At 41.9% G+C, this 17424-nt stretch overlaps 1 protein-coding gene across 1 annotated transcript in view; it reads left to right on the top strand.

Annotated features, from left to right (window-relative positions):
• LOC129335226 (chondroitin sulfate proteoglycan 4-like) overlaps positions 1 to 8643 on the top strand; it is a 48756-nt gene extending 40113 nt beyond the window's left edge. Inside the window, 4 exon segments of the mRNA XM_054987689.1 lie at positions 4500 to 4672; positions 5411 to 5594; positions 6657 to 8587; positions 8590 to 8643. Coding sequence (XP_054843664.1) covers positions 4500 to 4672; positions 5411 to 5594; positions 6657 to 8587; positions 8590 to 8643 — 2342 coding nt within the window.
• Positions 8644 to 17424: the final 8781 nt, after the last annotated feature.

Raw genomic sequence — 17424 nt, 5'->3', positions numbered from 1 at the left:
CTGTCTGGAGATCAGGGGGCGGGGCCACCAGCCATGTGACCATTTTCAAGAGGTTCCAGAACTCCGTTCCACCGCGTTCCAGCTGAAAAAAGCCCTGATTTTACTGCTTTGACCAACAAATGAGTTTTCTGTCAAGTAGCATATTTGGGTATTCAAAGCCAACAGACTGCCGATGACTCATCAGACTCTGCCCTGACTCTGATCTTTCTTATCCTGCTAGAGGGGAAGGGCAGTTTTGAAATAAAAAATTGAGCAACTGTAGCTATCATTAGATCACCGTGTAGGTTTCTGTGAATTTTGTCCAGTGTTCATAATCAAGCAATCTTAAATCATTAGTATGCAGTAAGGGAAACTTCCAAAATTTTAAAATCTGAGCAAAAAAATTAATTTGAAAATTAATGGGGTTGTCCCCACCTGACATTTCTACTTGTGAGGAGGGGGATTTTTGTTGATTCTTCCTGTCCTAGGGCAGACCACTGATTCCTCCCTCAAGCTATTTGGGGGGGGGTGCAATTTCACAGGAGCAGCACTGGGGAAAGGGTCCATTTCAGGCTGCAACAGGAGGGGATGCATCCATTGATGGAAATCTTACTGTTAGCAGCAACTCATCACATGGATCCAGGGTGCAGGGTGCCATGAACCCCACTGGGGGCGAGCCCTGGGAGACAGCGTGAGTGGAGCCCACAGAGGCTGAATGGCGCCACTGAGCCTCAAGTGGCCCAACTGGAAAGGAAAGCAGTTGAGCTGGGAGAAGCGGCAGGGTGCAGCTGGTGGGGCAAAAACTGGCCGAGGAGTCGGGTGGTTTGAAAGGGGCCAGGAAAGAGAGGCTCAGGATGGTGGTGAGGAGAGAGGCAAGAGCAGGAGAGTGGAAGTTGGAGAAAGGGGCAAGCAAGCAGGCTCCGTCAGGAGCTGAGGATGGGTGGACGCCTGCTGGAGGCTTACTTCCCCAGGAGTCCCAGGCTCACAGAAGGGCTCAGAGCTGCCCAGCCAGCCTGCAAGACAACCACTGCACTTTGGAGGCAGCAGAGGTGTGAGAGGGATGACTGGGGACAGCACTTAAACCTCCTCCCACACGGCAGCCACCAGGGAGAGCCAAATCACCATGAAGCACAGCCTGGCTGATGGAGGGCACGCTCCCCAGGTGAGGTCGGGGATGAGAAATCAGCAATGCCAGCAACGCAAAGGCTGAATGTCCTGCCTCTGAGGCCTGGAGAAATCGTCACACTGTCCATTTCTTTCCATAATTTCCCAATATACCTACATTTTATTTATTCCTTGTTACATTTTCCCCTGTGCTTCTAAGGGGCTCAGTTTGCTTATATGATCCCCCCCATTGTTCTTCCAAAAACCCTGTGAAATAGCTTAGTTTAAAAGAAAGTGATTCAACTTTAGATGTTCTGAACTAGTAATTGTTCCACATTCATTTATGCTACACTATATATATATAAAATAAAGATAATAGTTCATCATTTAAGAGTACAGATTAAAGATTCATACATGCTGTTTGAGAGCCATACCAGATGACTTGAGGTTTTTTTATATACTTATCGAAGGTTAAATAGTTAAGACATTATTCTCTCTTACTTTTCTTATTTCTTGATGTTTGTTCCATAAGTTTGGATGAGTTCCTGCTTGGTCTGTTTGGGTCATTACATCATAACCATCAGTTGAGTGCATGACATAGCAATAAAGACATTTTACTTCTTAACCACACAAACACATTATTGGTGAAATATATCATTGTGGATTATATTTATATTTTGCTGAAAACAGTGCATTAGGCAGTTCAGTAACTTTGATTTTGTCCATCCCATTCTTAGACTATGATTAATTTCACAGTGCAATCCTAGTCCAAGTTTTTTTCTTTAGGATTGTACTGTTAATATTTTAACCTTAGTGGCAGAATAAAAAGTAAGTTATTTAATAGCTTGTCTGTTGATATGTTCCTAAAAACATGCAGGTATAACATATGGTACAGTCCTTTCTAGCCCATAAAGGTAAAGTCACCTGTGCAAGCACCAAGTCATTACTGACCCCTGGGGGGACGTCGCATCATGACGTTTTCTTGGCAGACTTCTGTTACGGGGTGGTTTGCCATTGCCTTCTCCAGTCATTTACATTTTACCCCCAAGAAACTGGGTACTCATTTTACCGACCTCGGAAGGATGGAAGGCTGAGTCAACCTTGAGCCGGCTGTCTGAACCGGCTTCCACCAGGATCAAACTCAGGTTGTGAACAGAGCTTGGGCTGCAGTACTGCAGCTCACCACTCTGTGCCACGTGCACAAAATATTCTAGCCCATACTATTAGGTAAAGAAAAGTTATACTTTGCATATTTTACGAGTGCCCTGTGTATGGAAAGCTGGTACATTAGGGATGGGGCTAAGATGCTCCCTTTGTCTCTGACATACTAATTTGCCATGTGTGTAAAGCTTTTTTTAACAGAGGGAAGCATCAATGTATCTAATTCTCAACATAGACCCATCCATGGTAGGGTTGCCAGGTCCCTCTACCCTCCTGGTGGGAGGCACTTACCTTGAGCCTCCTTCTTTGGTCCTTCTTTGTGTGCACGTGAAGCATGTGCCCTGGGGCTGACACAATGATGTCACTTCTGCAAGTGATGTCACAGTGCTGGCCATGCAAGCACTCCCATGCTCCACATGGGCTGATTCGACCCATTTGGGGCCCAAATCAGCCCCCAACAAAGCACGGGAACGCTCCCATGGCTGATGCGACAATATCACTTCTGGAAGTGACGCCACCACACCTCTTGGGAGCGCACACAGGGCACACATTCCTGAGGTGCCTGCCAGTGGCAGGCAACCTCCAGGAGCTTGCCACCTCCTGCCAGCACCACAGCATCTGTAGAGATGCTGTTCAGAAAGGCCCTACTGTATGCTATTTCTGCATTTTGGATTGGTTCCAGGATTTTTTTTAAAAGAGCTATTCAGCTTGTACTATTTACCTTCTTCTTGAAATCAGATATGGCAGATATAGCACACTTTAAGGCAATCAAGGAAAAGAAGAGCAGAATAAGTTTCCCCTGCTGATCTTTGCAGATAACTACTTAATAACACACTATACTAAAGGTGTATACCCACGCACACTGAATGGGTTGGATCCAGACAGCTTTTTCACTCAATTTCACCCAATTCCCCTCCATTCTACAGCCCCATCCCACATGGCTATTGTACACCAAAGTCCCATAATCCCCAGCATGATCTTCATTGTTCAAAGGAAATTTCTTTTCCCTTTTTCAGCAATAGAAAAGCTATCTGAATCCAATCCCGTCGGTTTCTATGCCTTCTTAAGAAAATCCGTCTTACATTTTGAACAGCATTGTTCTAAGGACAAAGATAAACTATTCCAAATTAGGTGTGAACGTTGTTAATGCAGGCCAGAAGATGAAAGAAGGCCATGCATTAAACTGAATGCACATTCTAGCTCCCTCCTCCAAAAGTCTTACATTCATATGGTATGGGCTTTTTTTCTGGGAAAAGAGGTGGTGGAACTCAGAACTGCACAATGACGTCACTTTGGGTCATCTGGAACAAGGGGGGAGTTTTTTAAAGTTTAAATTGCCCTCGGTGAAAATGGTCACATGGCTGGTGGCCCCGCCCCCTGATCTCCAGACAGAGGGTAATTTTAGATTGCCCTCCACACCAGCAGCGCGGAGGGCAATCTAAACTCCCCTCTGTCTGGAGATCAGGGGGCGGAGCCACCGGCCATGTGACCATTTTCAAGAGGTGCCAGAACTCCGTTCCACCACATTCCAGCTGGGAAAAAAAGCCCTGCATAGGGTACAGATGCAGGTGATACAAAAACAGTTTTAATGTTGTACAGAAGAATACCCTTAGAAGTGGTGTGTGCCAGTAGTGATTTCAGTCTTCTTCTAGTCATCTTTTCAGTATGCTTTTAATGTACAAAAGGAAGCATTCAATAGGATGCCATGCTCCTATGACAGTTACAAAATGATGTGTTCTGTAAAAGGATTCACAGTGAACTAGTGAATGGGAGAGAGCAAGCTCAGTTTTATTACCCGAAGAACTGCCTGCTCCATTATAAACCTACTCAACCATTCTGGTCATCTTCTGAAGCTCTGCTTCAGGTCCCCCTACCTCCTAAGAATAAGTAGGTAGCATCTCAGTCACAGCACCGAAACTTGGAATTCTCACCAGAGACTCTCACCTGTCCCTTTCTGTGGCTGTCATCCACCAGTGGGTGAAGACCAATTTGTTTCATCAGTGATCCCTTCTTCCTGCCCTGTTTTTAATTGTTGTTTTTATGTATGTGTATTTTAGTTTATTGTATGGACATTTTAACTTGATTTTAATTGTTTGAATGATAGGGTTTTGGGGGTTTCATGGTTTTTAAGATGTGTTTTTATTATGTATGTTTTTACTCTGTTATCTGCCTAAGTGGCTGCAATGAGGGCAGAAAGGTGGGTATAAATTTTGTAAATAAATGAAATAATAGTATACTCCTGTATTCTCATTCAGGATCGAGAAAACAAATTACTTCCCACAATTTGAAAGCAATCACCAACGATCTAGTTGGGGCGGAAAACAGAACTATAATTTTTACAGTGGCAATTTCTCCAAAGCTTGGAAAACTCATCAGAGTACTCTCTGATAACAGCACCCAGAATATTTTCAGTTTTACACAATCTATGGTAAGTGGTTTTTTTATTATGGGAATTAGTAACATGCCTTTATTAAACGTTTATATCCTAGCTTCCATTATTTTAAAAAAGTTTAAGGAGGATTATGATCATATTTTGAACAAAAAGTTGCCATGGTTTGCACTTAATCAATATGGGAGAAATAATAAATAACATAAAGGGTGGGTTGGTCTATTGTAAATAATTACTAGATCCGGGGAAGATAGTGGAGCAAGATCAAGTTAGAGAAAGTCAGTAAAGATATGTCAACTTACCTGGCTCAGACATCATGTGTAATGAATCTGTTTTAACTATGGTTATTTTATGAAACTAGGATTTTGTTTACAGATAGTCTTTCAAATCTTGATACTGTCTTTGAGATGGGGTAACCAGAATTGTACACAATATGCCACATGCATCTGTGCTATAGATTTATTTAAATCACTTTGGAAAGCACCTTTTGATTAAATCTCCAAGGCCTCCAACCGCTCATTTCTTGTCATTTAGAGCATTTGTCAGCCAAAATGAAGGTTAAATCTCTTGGATAACACAGAATTAAGATGTTGTGGTTTGTAGAGTTCCCATCGTACTTGCACAGGATTATAGGTTTTAACCCTGAGGTTTGGCCAAACTCCATATGTGAAGTAATTCTTTTCTGTCGACCAAAGATTTAACAGAAAATGTGTTTAGGAGTAATTTTTCTGCTTTGTCTGCTTTTTGCACTGTTTCGTTTTGTTCTCCTCTGGGCAGGTGGATGAATGTTTGATCACCTATGAGCACACAAATAAGGAGGATGTTAGATGGAATGCACAAGATAATTTTACTTTTACAGTCTCCTCTACACCAGCAGTTTTGGGTCCCCAAGTGTTCCATATTAATATTTCTTATGAACATAAAGGTCATGATCATAGCAGTCAGCTACTTGCAAACACAGGTAAAAATACTCTAAAATTTTTAATCAAATCTGTATCCTACATTTTCCCGAAAGATTTCAGGCAGCATATATCCCCATATTATTATGGCCAAGAGGAAAGCAATGTGAGGAAGATCTTGCTAGGCTGTGTTTGTCTTCCTCTCCTTGCAAGTACAGCCTGGGCAGGAACTGGGGCCTCGTCTCTCTTGACCAACCCAGGATCTGATTCTTCAGTTTGTTTTTTGTTTTTTAGTTGTATTATTTGCCAAATTGTATTTTGGTATTTTTCTATCTGCTAGTTCAGGTACTGTCGCGAAGAAAAGCAGCCTACAAATATCATAAATAGATAATTTTTTATTTTTTATCCTTTAAACCCCAGTGATGATGGGCAGCCACTAAATTTTTTAGCAGGGATTAGTTCCCAGGTTTCTTTCATGCAATATACCACTTGGGTTCTCTTCTTTGTTTTCTTTTTCAGTTGCATTTCCTTTGTGCGGTTCAGAAAAATAATGACTTCGATCCCTCTGGAGTTTTTTATGGAGGAACGTTATGCACTCATAGGCTACAACTCTTTCACTTCCTCCCTCCTGCAGCTGCCTGAATGCCCCCCCCCCCCCAAATCTTCTTCCTTGGAAAAACTCTCAGGGATCTAAGCCAATGTTTTTCTTCAATTCTAATAGCAATCTAGCAGGTTTCAGAAACCTCCTTTTCTAGTATTTGCTGGTTCCAGAACCCAGTATTTCCCAGTCCCCTATCATGTGTCTGGTTTCCATGCAGAAAAAATTCTCAACACCATTTAATGCACTAGAATTGCTTCTATAAGACAGCCATGGATAGTTCTAACTCTAACCCTAACTCTGATTAGGATTGCACTGTGAGTGAGGCAAGTCCATCTGGTTCAGCCACCCATATACAATATGAGGATAATGGTACTGAACTACCTTACAGGGATGTTGTAAACATTGCAACAAGATAAAGTATATGAAAACACTTTGAATCTTGAAAGCACTCTATAAATGGTAAGTATTCTTATTATTACCAATGAATACTTTTTTGAAATATTTGTTTTTCCTTTATTGTCAGGTATCATTGTCCAGGAGGGAGGCAAAGTTTTAATTGAGAAAACAAACCTGGATGGATCAAACCTGTTGTTTAAATTACCTGAGGCACAACGTTCTGCATACGAAGTATGGTATCAAGTCACATTGTTGCCCCAACACGGCAAAATCATTGTGGGAGAAAGAAACATTACGAGAGAGAAGCCTAACTTCTCTCAATACATCATTAACAAATTTGGAATCACCTATGAGCATGACGACTCTGAATCACTCACTGATCAGTTTACTTTTGCCGTGTGGCTAAATAAAAAGGGCAAATCTTCAACAAAACCTGAAAATGAAGTTTTGGAAGAGACATTTAACATCACTGTTGTTCCAGTGAATGATCAGCCTCCAGAGCTGAAAACCAAAATGCTGTATTTGAATGTTTTTCAAGGAGACGTGGCAGTTCTGGGACCAGAAAGCTTGAAAGTAGAAGACTTAGATAACACCCCAGAAGAGATCAGGTACACCATTCTAAGCAATCCACAAAATGGCTACCTAGCCTGGCGGACCCATTTCAACGAATCCATCAGTAATTTTACACAAGCTGATGTTGATGGTGGCAGAGTTTGGTTCGTACAAGATGGAAGCTCTTCCTCTGGAGTTTTCTACTTCAGTGTGACAGATGGTAAACATCATCCCCTGTACAAGCTCTTTACTCTTCAAGTTACACCTACGTCTATCACCCTGATCAACCAGTCTGAGGTGGTGCTTCCACAGGGGCAGAATACTGTTGCTATTACAAACATACACCTTTCAGCTACAACCAGTGGAAAAAACACAGAGATTGGCTTTGAAGTAACACGGCCATTCAGTTATGGGCATCTATTGATCGGCAATGAACAGGTAACCAAGTTTCAGCAAGCAGATTTGCATGCAGGAAGACTGTTGTATAGAATGACAGATCTCACCAGGTCTAGAGATATGCTGGAATTCACGGTGTTCACCTCAGACAGTAATCTAACAAGACAGGTTCTGAACCTTACAATACAACCTCTTGTACGAATGACACTTGGCCTGGACATTCCAAATAAGATGGCTTACAAGCTAAAACCTAGCCACTTGGATGCTACCCAGCTAGCAATCTTAACAAATAGTAATCCCATGTTTGAAGTGACCGTGCCTCCAGTTTATGGAAGAGTGGTTGGGGCTCCATTAACCACCACTAAAAGGAAAGAACTGTCTATGTTCACTCAGAGGGACATTGAGAATGATGTTATCTTTCTGGAAGCAGATGCCAACTTGACAGGTGTTGATATATTAAATGACTCCTTCACGTTTATACTCCGGGCAGATAATGTACAGCCTGCGGTAGGTCACTTTCATTATGTCATTGTGCCACACGATCCTTTACCAGTCCAGACATTTACACCAGAAGCACCCCTCTTAACTAGTGCAAACATTTTAAAGAGTTACACCATTACAAAGAATGAATCTCTGCTTGTTACACGGTATGACATACCCACTGAAACACCAGGACAGACAGCACAGACTCTGTGGCGCAACCGGAATCGTTGGGGGCATCAGAAGGATAAAGATGCATCAATTAAGGATGAAGTTGCACACGGCAGATCTGCTTGGACTGAGACCACAGTGAAAGCAAATTCCAAGAGCACCTTGGTTCAGCCTCAGGATAGCAACAGCAGCCGACTGTTCATCGTTATACCACTAATCTCAGCTGCTGTTTTATTCTCTGTGACTGCTGTTGCTGTTTGCATCTTCCTCATGTGTCACAAGCCCCAAAAGGCAAAGCCTCTCATTGCAGACCAGCCACCCCCAGTTCTCAGTTGCCAAAGTTTTCATCCTGAAAGGAGCTTAACTGTTCCTACTGTCACAGTGACACCCCTTTTAAAAGGCACGAGCAATATAACAACAGTTCCCTTGAAGGCTATCAGACAGGAACACCTTCATCCCATTCCAGCTGATCCAGCTGCAGAATGTATTCTGCGAAGTGCTTGGTCCAAACTTGACCCAGAAATGATCCAGCACTGTCGAACAACTAACCCAACACTGAAACGCAATCAGTATTGGGTGTAGTGTGCTACTGCAGCCATTGAAAAATGTATGGACTGTTGGATGTTGACATTGGACTGTTCTTTGTCATGTTTATTTATTTTGAGTTAAAATCAGCATTCACTTAGTTCCAGCATTAGAAGCCTGGGAAAGGCAATAGTTGTTTTAGTGGGATTTCAGTCACACTGCAAGGGCCAGTTCTGTCAGTCACTGCATACTAAATAGGATGGAATACAAGTACTGCTATGCCAGCTTTTGTTGGTGTATGAATCAGAATGCTTTGCCCACTCTGCAACATGGTTTCATGTTGCTTTACTTGGAATAGCTGCCATTTCCAAATGTAGTTTTCTACACAGCATAGACACTGGTATTAAAAAATGGACTGAAACTGACATACAGCACGATGGACTTTGGCCCACTTGCTTTGCTTCAGATGGTACTGAATAAGGAGTCATCCGGCAGTGACAGTAAACACATTGAAATCAGCATGTATAGAAGGGGAGCAGGCACAAGCATGCTGGCCCCACCTATGTGCGATTGCTGGCTTGTAAGCATAGTCTACATATGTAGGAAGTGTCTGTGTATAGGCCATGTGCATGGGCCATGTTCCCTTGATTGGGAATGCTGCTTTTTCAAATGTTCCTGGGGAGGGATTCTGCATGCATATACTTCCTACGTACATAAACTCTGTCTTCACAAGCCAGCAATCATATGTAGGTGGTGGGCAGGGTCAGCATGCTCATCCCCCATCTTCACACATTGATTTCAACAGGAATAATGTCATCTGTAAAGGGTTAAGGACTCAAGGTCTTCAGCCACGATACTTGGGCTGAGGCTTGAAGTTAGGTCACTGATCTAAGTGTGGCAGCACACGTTCTGGCCTCAGAGCCCTCCTAAGGGACAGAAGGGAATAGGTGCCACAGCAGCTCCTGCAGTTTGTATTTGTATAAAGCTTCTGGATTGGCCAGGCCAGGTCTTTTGGTTAACAGAGCACTGTGGTCTGCTTATTGCACTTTGACCACCAGCTTCAGATCTGGCTCAAGAAAGACTACTGCTAGCAGCAGACAGCAGGGGCTCTGTTTGTTTGTCTTTTAAATCCCAGGTCTAGATTCAAACACACTGGCCTGCTGTTGGTGCTTTGCCACTGCATATCAATTTGTGGCTTCTATGTAAGTCTTTAGAAGAGAACAGCAACAGTAATTAATAATTATGTAATTTGGGGCTCAAGATCATATTGCTTCTGCAACAATATGAGAATGAGTATATATATTTCTAGGCAGCAACATTTCTTTGCAAAGGCATGCTTGATATTAGGGATTTTAAATAATCTTTTACATCTTGAGCCCACTTGCTCTCAACAGAATGTTGTTTCAAATAATGAAAAGGTGCTAATCTCTAGAGTGTCAATTTGACCTATGCTCAGTTTGAAGGCAAGTGGTAAGACAAACAAAGCTGTGATTATTTTGTCTGGGTCACTGAGCAAGAAATCCATTATTCTCTTGAGCATCTAAAATGTAAACAATTGCTACCTTGAGTAGTAACACTTCCTCTTATTTACTGTTCTAAACCGTAGGACTTGGGCTGTATCGTTGAACTGTTGTTTAACAATGCGAGCTTCACCTCTCATCCATATGTGAAATCTGTGTGGCTGCCAGCCAGTCTGCAGCAGCATCTTTATGTTTACAGTCTTGTCTTGAAAAATGTATCTTCTAGTATATCACTGAGTCAGGGCCAAACTTCTGTCTGGGTTACACAAGTGGAATTAATTCAGTTGGAAGTCAGTGGGTTCACTAAGAGCTCTGTGTAAATGAATGCGAAAATTTCATTTTTTGCTCTATATAATCCATAAATTATCACAAGCTTATAGAATCATGAAACTGAAGGCATCCTCCAGCTATATAGTGGGTCCTGCCTGGTTTTGATAACCCTTTGTATTTTTGTAGTCGGAACCAAGAAACTAAAATTAAAGGAGTCTTCATAGGTGCTTCATCCATGCTTGCTGGGCTATGTGCAGCTTGGTGGGTCACAACAACCAGGCGTGACTTAACATCAGCCTTTCCCTGTTTCCCCCTTACTGCAGCCTTGCCCTACATGGCTTTTGCCATGCAGGTCCCATGGCCATTTTGAGTAGGCAAAGGGGCTTAGCAGGGGCATCTGTCTCTACTGAATAAGAAGGCAAAGAATAATTGGCTCTCTCAATTTGTGGCCAGACGTGCTAGAATATTCATAAGTGTATAAGAGATCCTTCATATCAGGCACGGCTTTTAATACTCTTATGTGTATTTTCTAGCTTGGAGGTAAATCTGATATAAGAGCATGACTGGGAAAATTTGCTGGTGAGTAGAAGCAATGGAAGGTTTGCCTCAACTGAGTACCTGTCCAGATGCCCATAAGATAATGTGAGGAGTCTTCTTTCTCCCTGCTCTTCTTACTTGGCCATCTAGGGATCCAACTAGATATGATGGAGGTCATAGATGAGGTCATAGGTCTCCTTTAAAGACAAGGATATGGGTTGGGGCTGCATGGTGAAATCAGAGGAGGTTCAACTGTTCCATCCCAACACAGTTTCACGTGTTGAAACCAGACCTACACTATTAGCCTTCTAAGGGTATCTGTCTTTTCCTTGTCACTTTTCTTTCAAGCTTCTACAATATGACAAAGAGTCCACTTTAGATTTGTGAAATATGTGGATATTGACAGGATTAAAATTCCCTTCCCAAGCACTGCACAGCCCTGATCCAAACTGGGGGCCACACACATTAAGCTCAACAAACTTCTGGGAAGATTTTGAGGCTAAGAGGATTGTAGTCAGAATGCTACAAAAGTGGTTTGGAAATGGCTGAGTGATTTTGTCCTTTGGTTTTTTTTCTTTTTCAAAGGCAGATGAGGAAATAAGAGCAGGGAAGGGGGAAAACATTTAAATTAGGATAGGCCTGGGCTACTGCTACCTAAGGTGACAGAGAGAAATCACATTTCTGCAACCATTCTGCTTTTCCAGACACTTTGTAGGTGCTATGAGAGAAAACAAAAGGATGCAGGAAGGAACAAAAGTTTGCTCCCCAGCCTGCACATTAATTCTAGTACAAGAATTCTAAACAAAACCCAAGAATCAGGTTCTGGAATGAGGTCTCCAGAATATACAAAAATTGCCACCACAGCATATTTCCTCAGCCTCAACTCACCCCCTCACCTCACACAGACCCTCCGGAGTCCACCCTGTGTCATTCACAAACATTTCATCAAAAGATGTCTTCAGTTCATAGTGATTCCTTGTGTTTCAGGTGACATCATTTATGGGTTATATGAGGGGAAAGTTGCCTGTACCTTCTTAGTGAATTCAATTTTTTATTTGGGATTTGCCTTTGGGAAACCTGGGCTCTGATTCGATATCTGCTGTGAAACTCACAGTCTGGCCTTGGGAAGAGCCACCTTCTTCCTCATGGGGCTGTGGTAAGTCTGAGAGCCCAAGTGAACATTAAAAATGGAGCTGCATGTGTAGTTAGCATATATAGCCTCCCTTGCAGTACTCTCTCAGGAACAAGCACAGCAGAGATTTGTTTCATCACTAGCCCCTTCCCCCTTGAACTTGTTCTCAAACTGCTTTTCTTCCTTCACAGGGTCTAGACCCAATATATATCTCATAAACACTGTATCTACCTGGAACCTGTACGGTGTGGGGAAGTAACTTGGGAGGAACCTTCTAGGGCTGCTAACTTCAGCTGGGACCTGGAGATCTCCCAGAATTACAGCAAATCTCCAGATGACAAGCATCAGTTCCCCTGGAGAAAAATGGCTGCTTTGGAGGGTGGACTTTATGGGATCATACCCCACTGAGGGCTCTTCCCAAATTCTGTCCTCCCCAGGCACCACCCCCAAATCTCCAGGAGTTTCCCAACCTAGAGTTGGCAACTCTACTTACTCCTCTTTAACTGCTTATCTGCTACAAACCACACTCCCCAAGGGCACACAGCAAGGAAGAAACTGCTGTCAGGCTAACATTACATGTAGCTGTGTGCATAGTTTGGCTCTGAACTACTTAGAGGAAAGGAGGATGGGATACAAATTTAATTAATTAATGTATATACTGCAACCATGGCCTACAGGCTGACCCCTAAGCCACAGAGCATAGGTCAGCCATTACTAAATTGTATGGCAGAGCTGTGCTACTTAAATATAACAAACCTGTTACTGATACTGAATGGTATGAAATAATCCCAGGAGCCTGTTTGTCCTGCTGCAGAAACCCATGTATTTGCTGAAGTCCCTTCATGCATAATCCAAATTGAGCACCGAGAGCACTGGAACGGGGGATCCTCAATTCACATCTGACAGTCACCCGGAGCACTGAGTGGGGACCCCAGACCTAGCTTTGGTACTCTGCAATGAAAACAAAGAGTTCTCTGCTGATGAGATTTAAGTTCTAGATGGTGTTTCATAAGATCGGCAAAATTAGCATTTAAAAATAAATGACTCGCTGTGAATTAGAGTTCCGATTCCAAAAAGCAACCGTTGATGGCTACCCTCCAAGGATCCACACACAGCAATTTGCAGTGGAAAACGAGCAGAGCAGAGAGATTTGTTAATTGTTTCTTAACTAGCCCTTTTGTATTTTAAAGGAAAGCAGCTTCCTGCATTGCAAGCCATGTTTGCCATGTAGTGAACACATAAAGCTGCTTTTATACTGAAGCAGACCTTTGGTCTATCAAAGTCAGTATTGTCTGCTCAGACTGGCAGCAGCTCTCCAGGGTCTCACGTAGAAAGAGAAGTTTGGAAGAAAGAAGAACGCCCTACTGTGTACTATTTTACTGTTAAGTGCATTAAATCAGTGCAATCTATTTTAACTATGGTGGTATTGTGGCTTCTTAAAATATGTATGTGTACATTTTCCCCCTGTACTAGTATTTTAAGATATCCTTTGCTTTACTATTAAATTAAAAACTGAATTGTGATTTTAAAAAAATTAAATAATTATTTTTATATAAGAAAAGTTCCTAAATAACTTATGACAAGTAAAACAGTAATGTCATTGTAATAAAGTATGGTTTTGTTGTGTTACAAATAAAATTCTTAATAGTAAATTTCTTTGACTTTTTAAAATGACATACATATTGAAACGGAGCTAGAACTTACCCTGTAACATAGTCACACTGTTATATTTGATCACATCCTGTGACAGTGGTATGGGCTAGTTTCAAAGCAGTTACACTTGTATGGGGCTATTCTAATCTTCCTTTGACCCACAGAGGAGGGAGCATATAGATCTTTGACACCATTGATGCTCCTGTGGTGTATCTTCCCCTCTCTCACTGTTTGTTGTAATGCCAAAGTAGGAGCCTCACAGTACAATCCTAAACAGAGTTAAGTTATGCCATATTCCTTTGCCTTTGTTCCCAGGTGAAAGTTTATAATAGCTTTATATTCAAACCTTTTGGGGCCAATAAACCACCAAAGTCAGCCTTGATCACCGGAAGCTGAATAAAGCGTGTTACAAGTCCAAGGCTGCAATCCTAAGCAAGCTGTGAGGAAGTAGATCCCATTAAAGTTGGTAGATAACTTCTTTGAAAACATGATTGAGCTGCAAATCAAAAAGTGACAATTTCAGCATCGTAAAAGGCACATTTCCTTGATCTCTAAAGAAACCACACAGACTCTTCCCCAAGCATCTCTATTTTACATGAAATTGAATGAACATTTTGAACTGTCTGAACACTGTTGTCCTGGCAAACACAATGGATACTGTATTAATCATAAATTTGATTCAAAGATTCAAATGAAATATGCTGCTCCTGCCAAAGTGCCCTATCTAAAATTCTTCAGTTTACAGCACAAAGCACTCTTTCATTGCAGCTTGCGGAACCCCTGGCTAGAAAACTGTTTGTGGGAAAAGACTTTGTGGCAAAATCTTTTTCTTCTCCGACGTGCTCATTTCCCCCACTTCTAGAGTATCTTCCTTGTTCCTTTGTTGCTTTATAGTGTACCTACCTCCCCCCACACCCTACTAACTGTTGATTAAGCTGTTTGTTTGAGAGCTGAAAGATTTAAGCTGAGTCATATTTCCTTGACCTCATACAGTATGAGAGACTGTCTCGGGCAGAGCTGTAGAAAAGGAGACTGAGAAGATTAAGTCCTGGATGGAACTTTACTGGCATTTTTAGAACTTCTTGGAAAGGAAACAAATAGCTGTCGAGTTAAATGAAATGTGTGGAATTCATTGCACACAATTGAAGTTAAACCCTGTGTTGACCACATTGTTATCCCACATGATTCAGGCTATATCAAAACATGAAGAAGCATTGATATAGAAATATATTTAATGAATACAAATAAATACATTGGCTGGGATCCAATGGAGCATTTCCATTGGCAAAAGTATTGTCTTCAGATAGTTTGGAGTTTTTTCTGTTTTATATTTTGTAAACTACCTTGGGGACAATTTGTTCAAATTTGTTCAAAAGGTAGCTAGCTAAATAATAAATCTGCTAGCTCATGTTTCTAGAATACTGTATCTAGTTCTGGTCAGCATATCTCAAAAAAGGATATAGCAGAACTGGAGAAAGTACGGAAGAGAGCAACAGAGATGATTCAGGGTTGGACCAGCTTTCCATTGAGAAAAGGCTGAAGAGTCTGGGACTTCAGTTTAGAAAAAAGATGGTGGAGGGGGGGCATGATAGAGCACTCAATGAAGTTTTGGGGCCGAACAAAAGGAAAAACTTCTTTACTCAATGTGAAATTAAACTGTGCAATTGGTATGTAGCGGTGGAGAGTGCCCTCTAGCTGACTTATTATGGCAACCCCTGCTGGGGTTTTTATGGCAAGGGACTAACGGAGGTGGTTTGCCATTGCCTGCCTCTGCAGTCCTGGTCTTCATTGGAGGTCTCCCATTCGATTACTAACCAAGGCCAACCCTGTTTAGCTTTTGAGATCTGATGAGAGCAGGTTCACCTGGGCTATCCAGGTCAGGGCAGTGACTGGTATAAATAGCTTTAAAAGGGAATTCAAATGATTTGCAGTGGATAGCTCCATTAACGGCTACCAGCCACGATGACCAAAGAGAACCTCCCTGTTTATAGGCAGTAGGCCTGAATACCAGTAGCTAGGAGGTCATGTCAGGGGAAAGCCTTGGCCTCAGTGTCCTATTTGAGGGTTTTCTAGGGGAACTGGTTAGCTGCTTTGTACAACAGAATGCTGTGCTAGATGGACCACTGATTCAGTCCAGCAGGACTCATATGTTCTTATGAATCTATTGTATGAATCATGGAGATACTGTAATAACAGATTTACTTAATTTGTAATCATCATATCATTATCGTGCAATACCTCTTCCTCCCCCCTGAAAAGTTAGTCTTGTCCAAGATTAATTTTAACAAAATTTTTGATCATAGGAGCTACAGGTTCTTATAAGTAGGAAGATACAGTATCAGAATTCAGAACACACTCCCCTCCCAGTCCACATCTTCAAACCTATAAGCAGTTAATCACAAAGCAAGGCACCAGAATTAGTTGCACATTTATGGGCTTAACGGAGAATAAGAATCGGCTTGGCTAAGCACATGAAGAAGAGCCAAGAACAGATAGGAATGCCATCATCAGAGCCACTTGAATCCAACTGTTTAATGTGGATGCAATTTTAATTGTGAACTGATAGACACTGATATAGATTGCATAGATCTTCCAGAATTCGTGTACATTTTCCTTAGCACTTACTGCAATAGCTTTATTGTTTGGTACTATATGGTAGAGAGAGGATGTCAGGAAGGCGTTCAAATAGCCTCCTGCCACATTTCATTGATTTATGTTGGCTGTGCTCACTCTCATTTCTTTTAAAATTTCCTTTCCAGAGCTGTTATTCTTCATAATAACAGTGGTGATGATACTGTTCAGCTCAACCCAATCTCCTCAAAGAAAACCCAGAGGCAGTTTTGAATGGTTTTGTTTCCTTTGCCTGAGGAAAGCATTGGGGGAGAGAGGGCTTCTGGGGGCAATGTACCATTATTTTCAAATGTAAAAGCAGAACATTTTAGAAGAGTGCAGGCTCTCTGTTCTTTGCTGTTCCCGTCTTCAAAACTGCTTCTAGCTCCATCTCTATCTCCCCCCACCCTCCCCAGCTCTGATAGGTGCAACATTCTGATTTATAAAACATTAAGGAATATTTGGTTCCTTTGTTACTCTGACAAGCTACTAATTTTCTAGACAATACCATAGTGTTAGGCTCATTCATAATAATCATGGCTGCCAAACTCATATACTCATATACTTCAAAGATGAAATCTAATTGCAGATCTGAAGCTGCATTATGAAAGTGGAAACATATTTTCATTCCTGCAACAAGGAGGATTTCTGCTGATCTCCTTCTTTCCCCTAAGCTATACGCCTTGTCACTTCCAAGGGCCTTCCAGCCCTCAGGATGGCACTCCTGGAGGGCATAGGTAGCTGCAGGATGAAGGGGAGATGGCTGTGTCCTTAATATTTTTAATTTCAGGTTTGTTTATTTGTTTTAAATGGCATGGTTTTCAGTATGTGGAAATTTGGGGGGGTGGGGGTGGCATTATTATTTTAATTATTTTCAGGCGGTTTGGGGGTTCCAGAATTTCAATGGCTAAAATCAGGCTCTTAAAAAACAACCAAGCCCAAATTAAAACAGTTTTGGTAGGTTGTTGTGGATTTTCCAGGCTGTATCGCCGTGGTCTTGGCATTGTAGTTCCTGACGTTTCGCCAGCAGCTGTGACTGGCATCTTCAG

This window comes from Eublepharis macularius, chromosome 8 (assembly GCF_028583425.1).
Source record: "Eublepharis macularius isolate TG4126 chromosome 8, MPM_Emac_v1.0, whole genome shotgun sequence".
Taxonomy (NCBI): Eukaryota; Metazoa; Chordata; class Lepidosauria; order Squamata; family Eublepharidae; genus Eublepharis; species Eublepharis macularius.
This window is presented reverse-complemented; position numbering and strand designations above follow the sequence as displayed.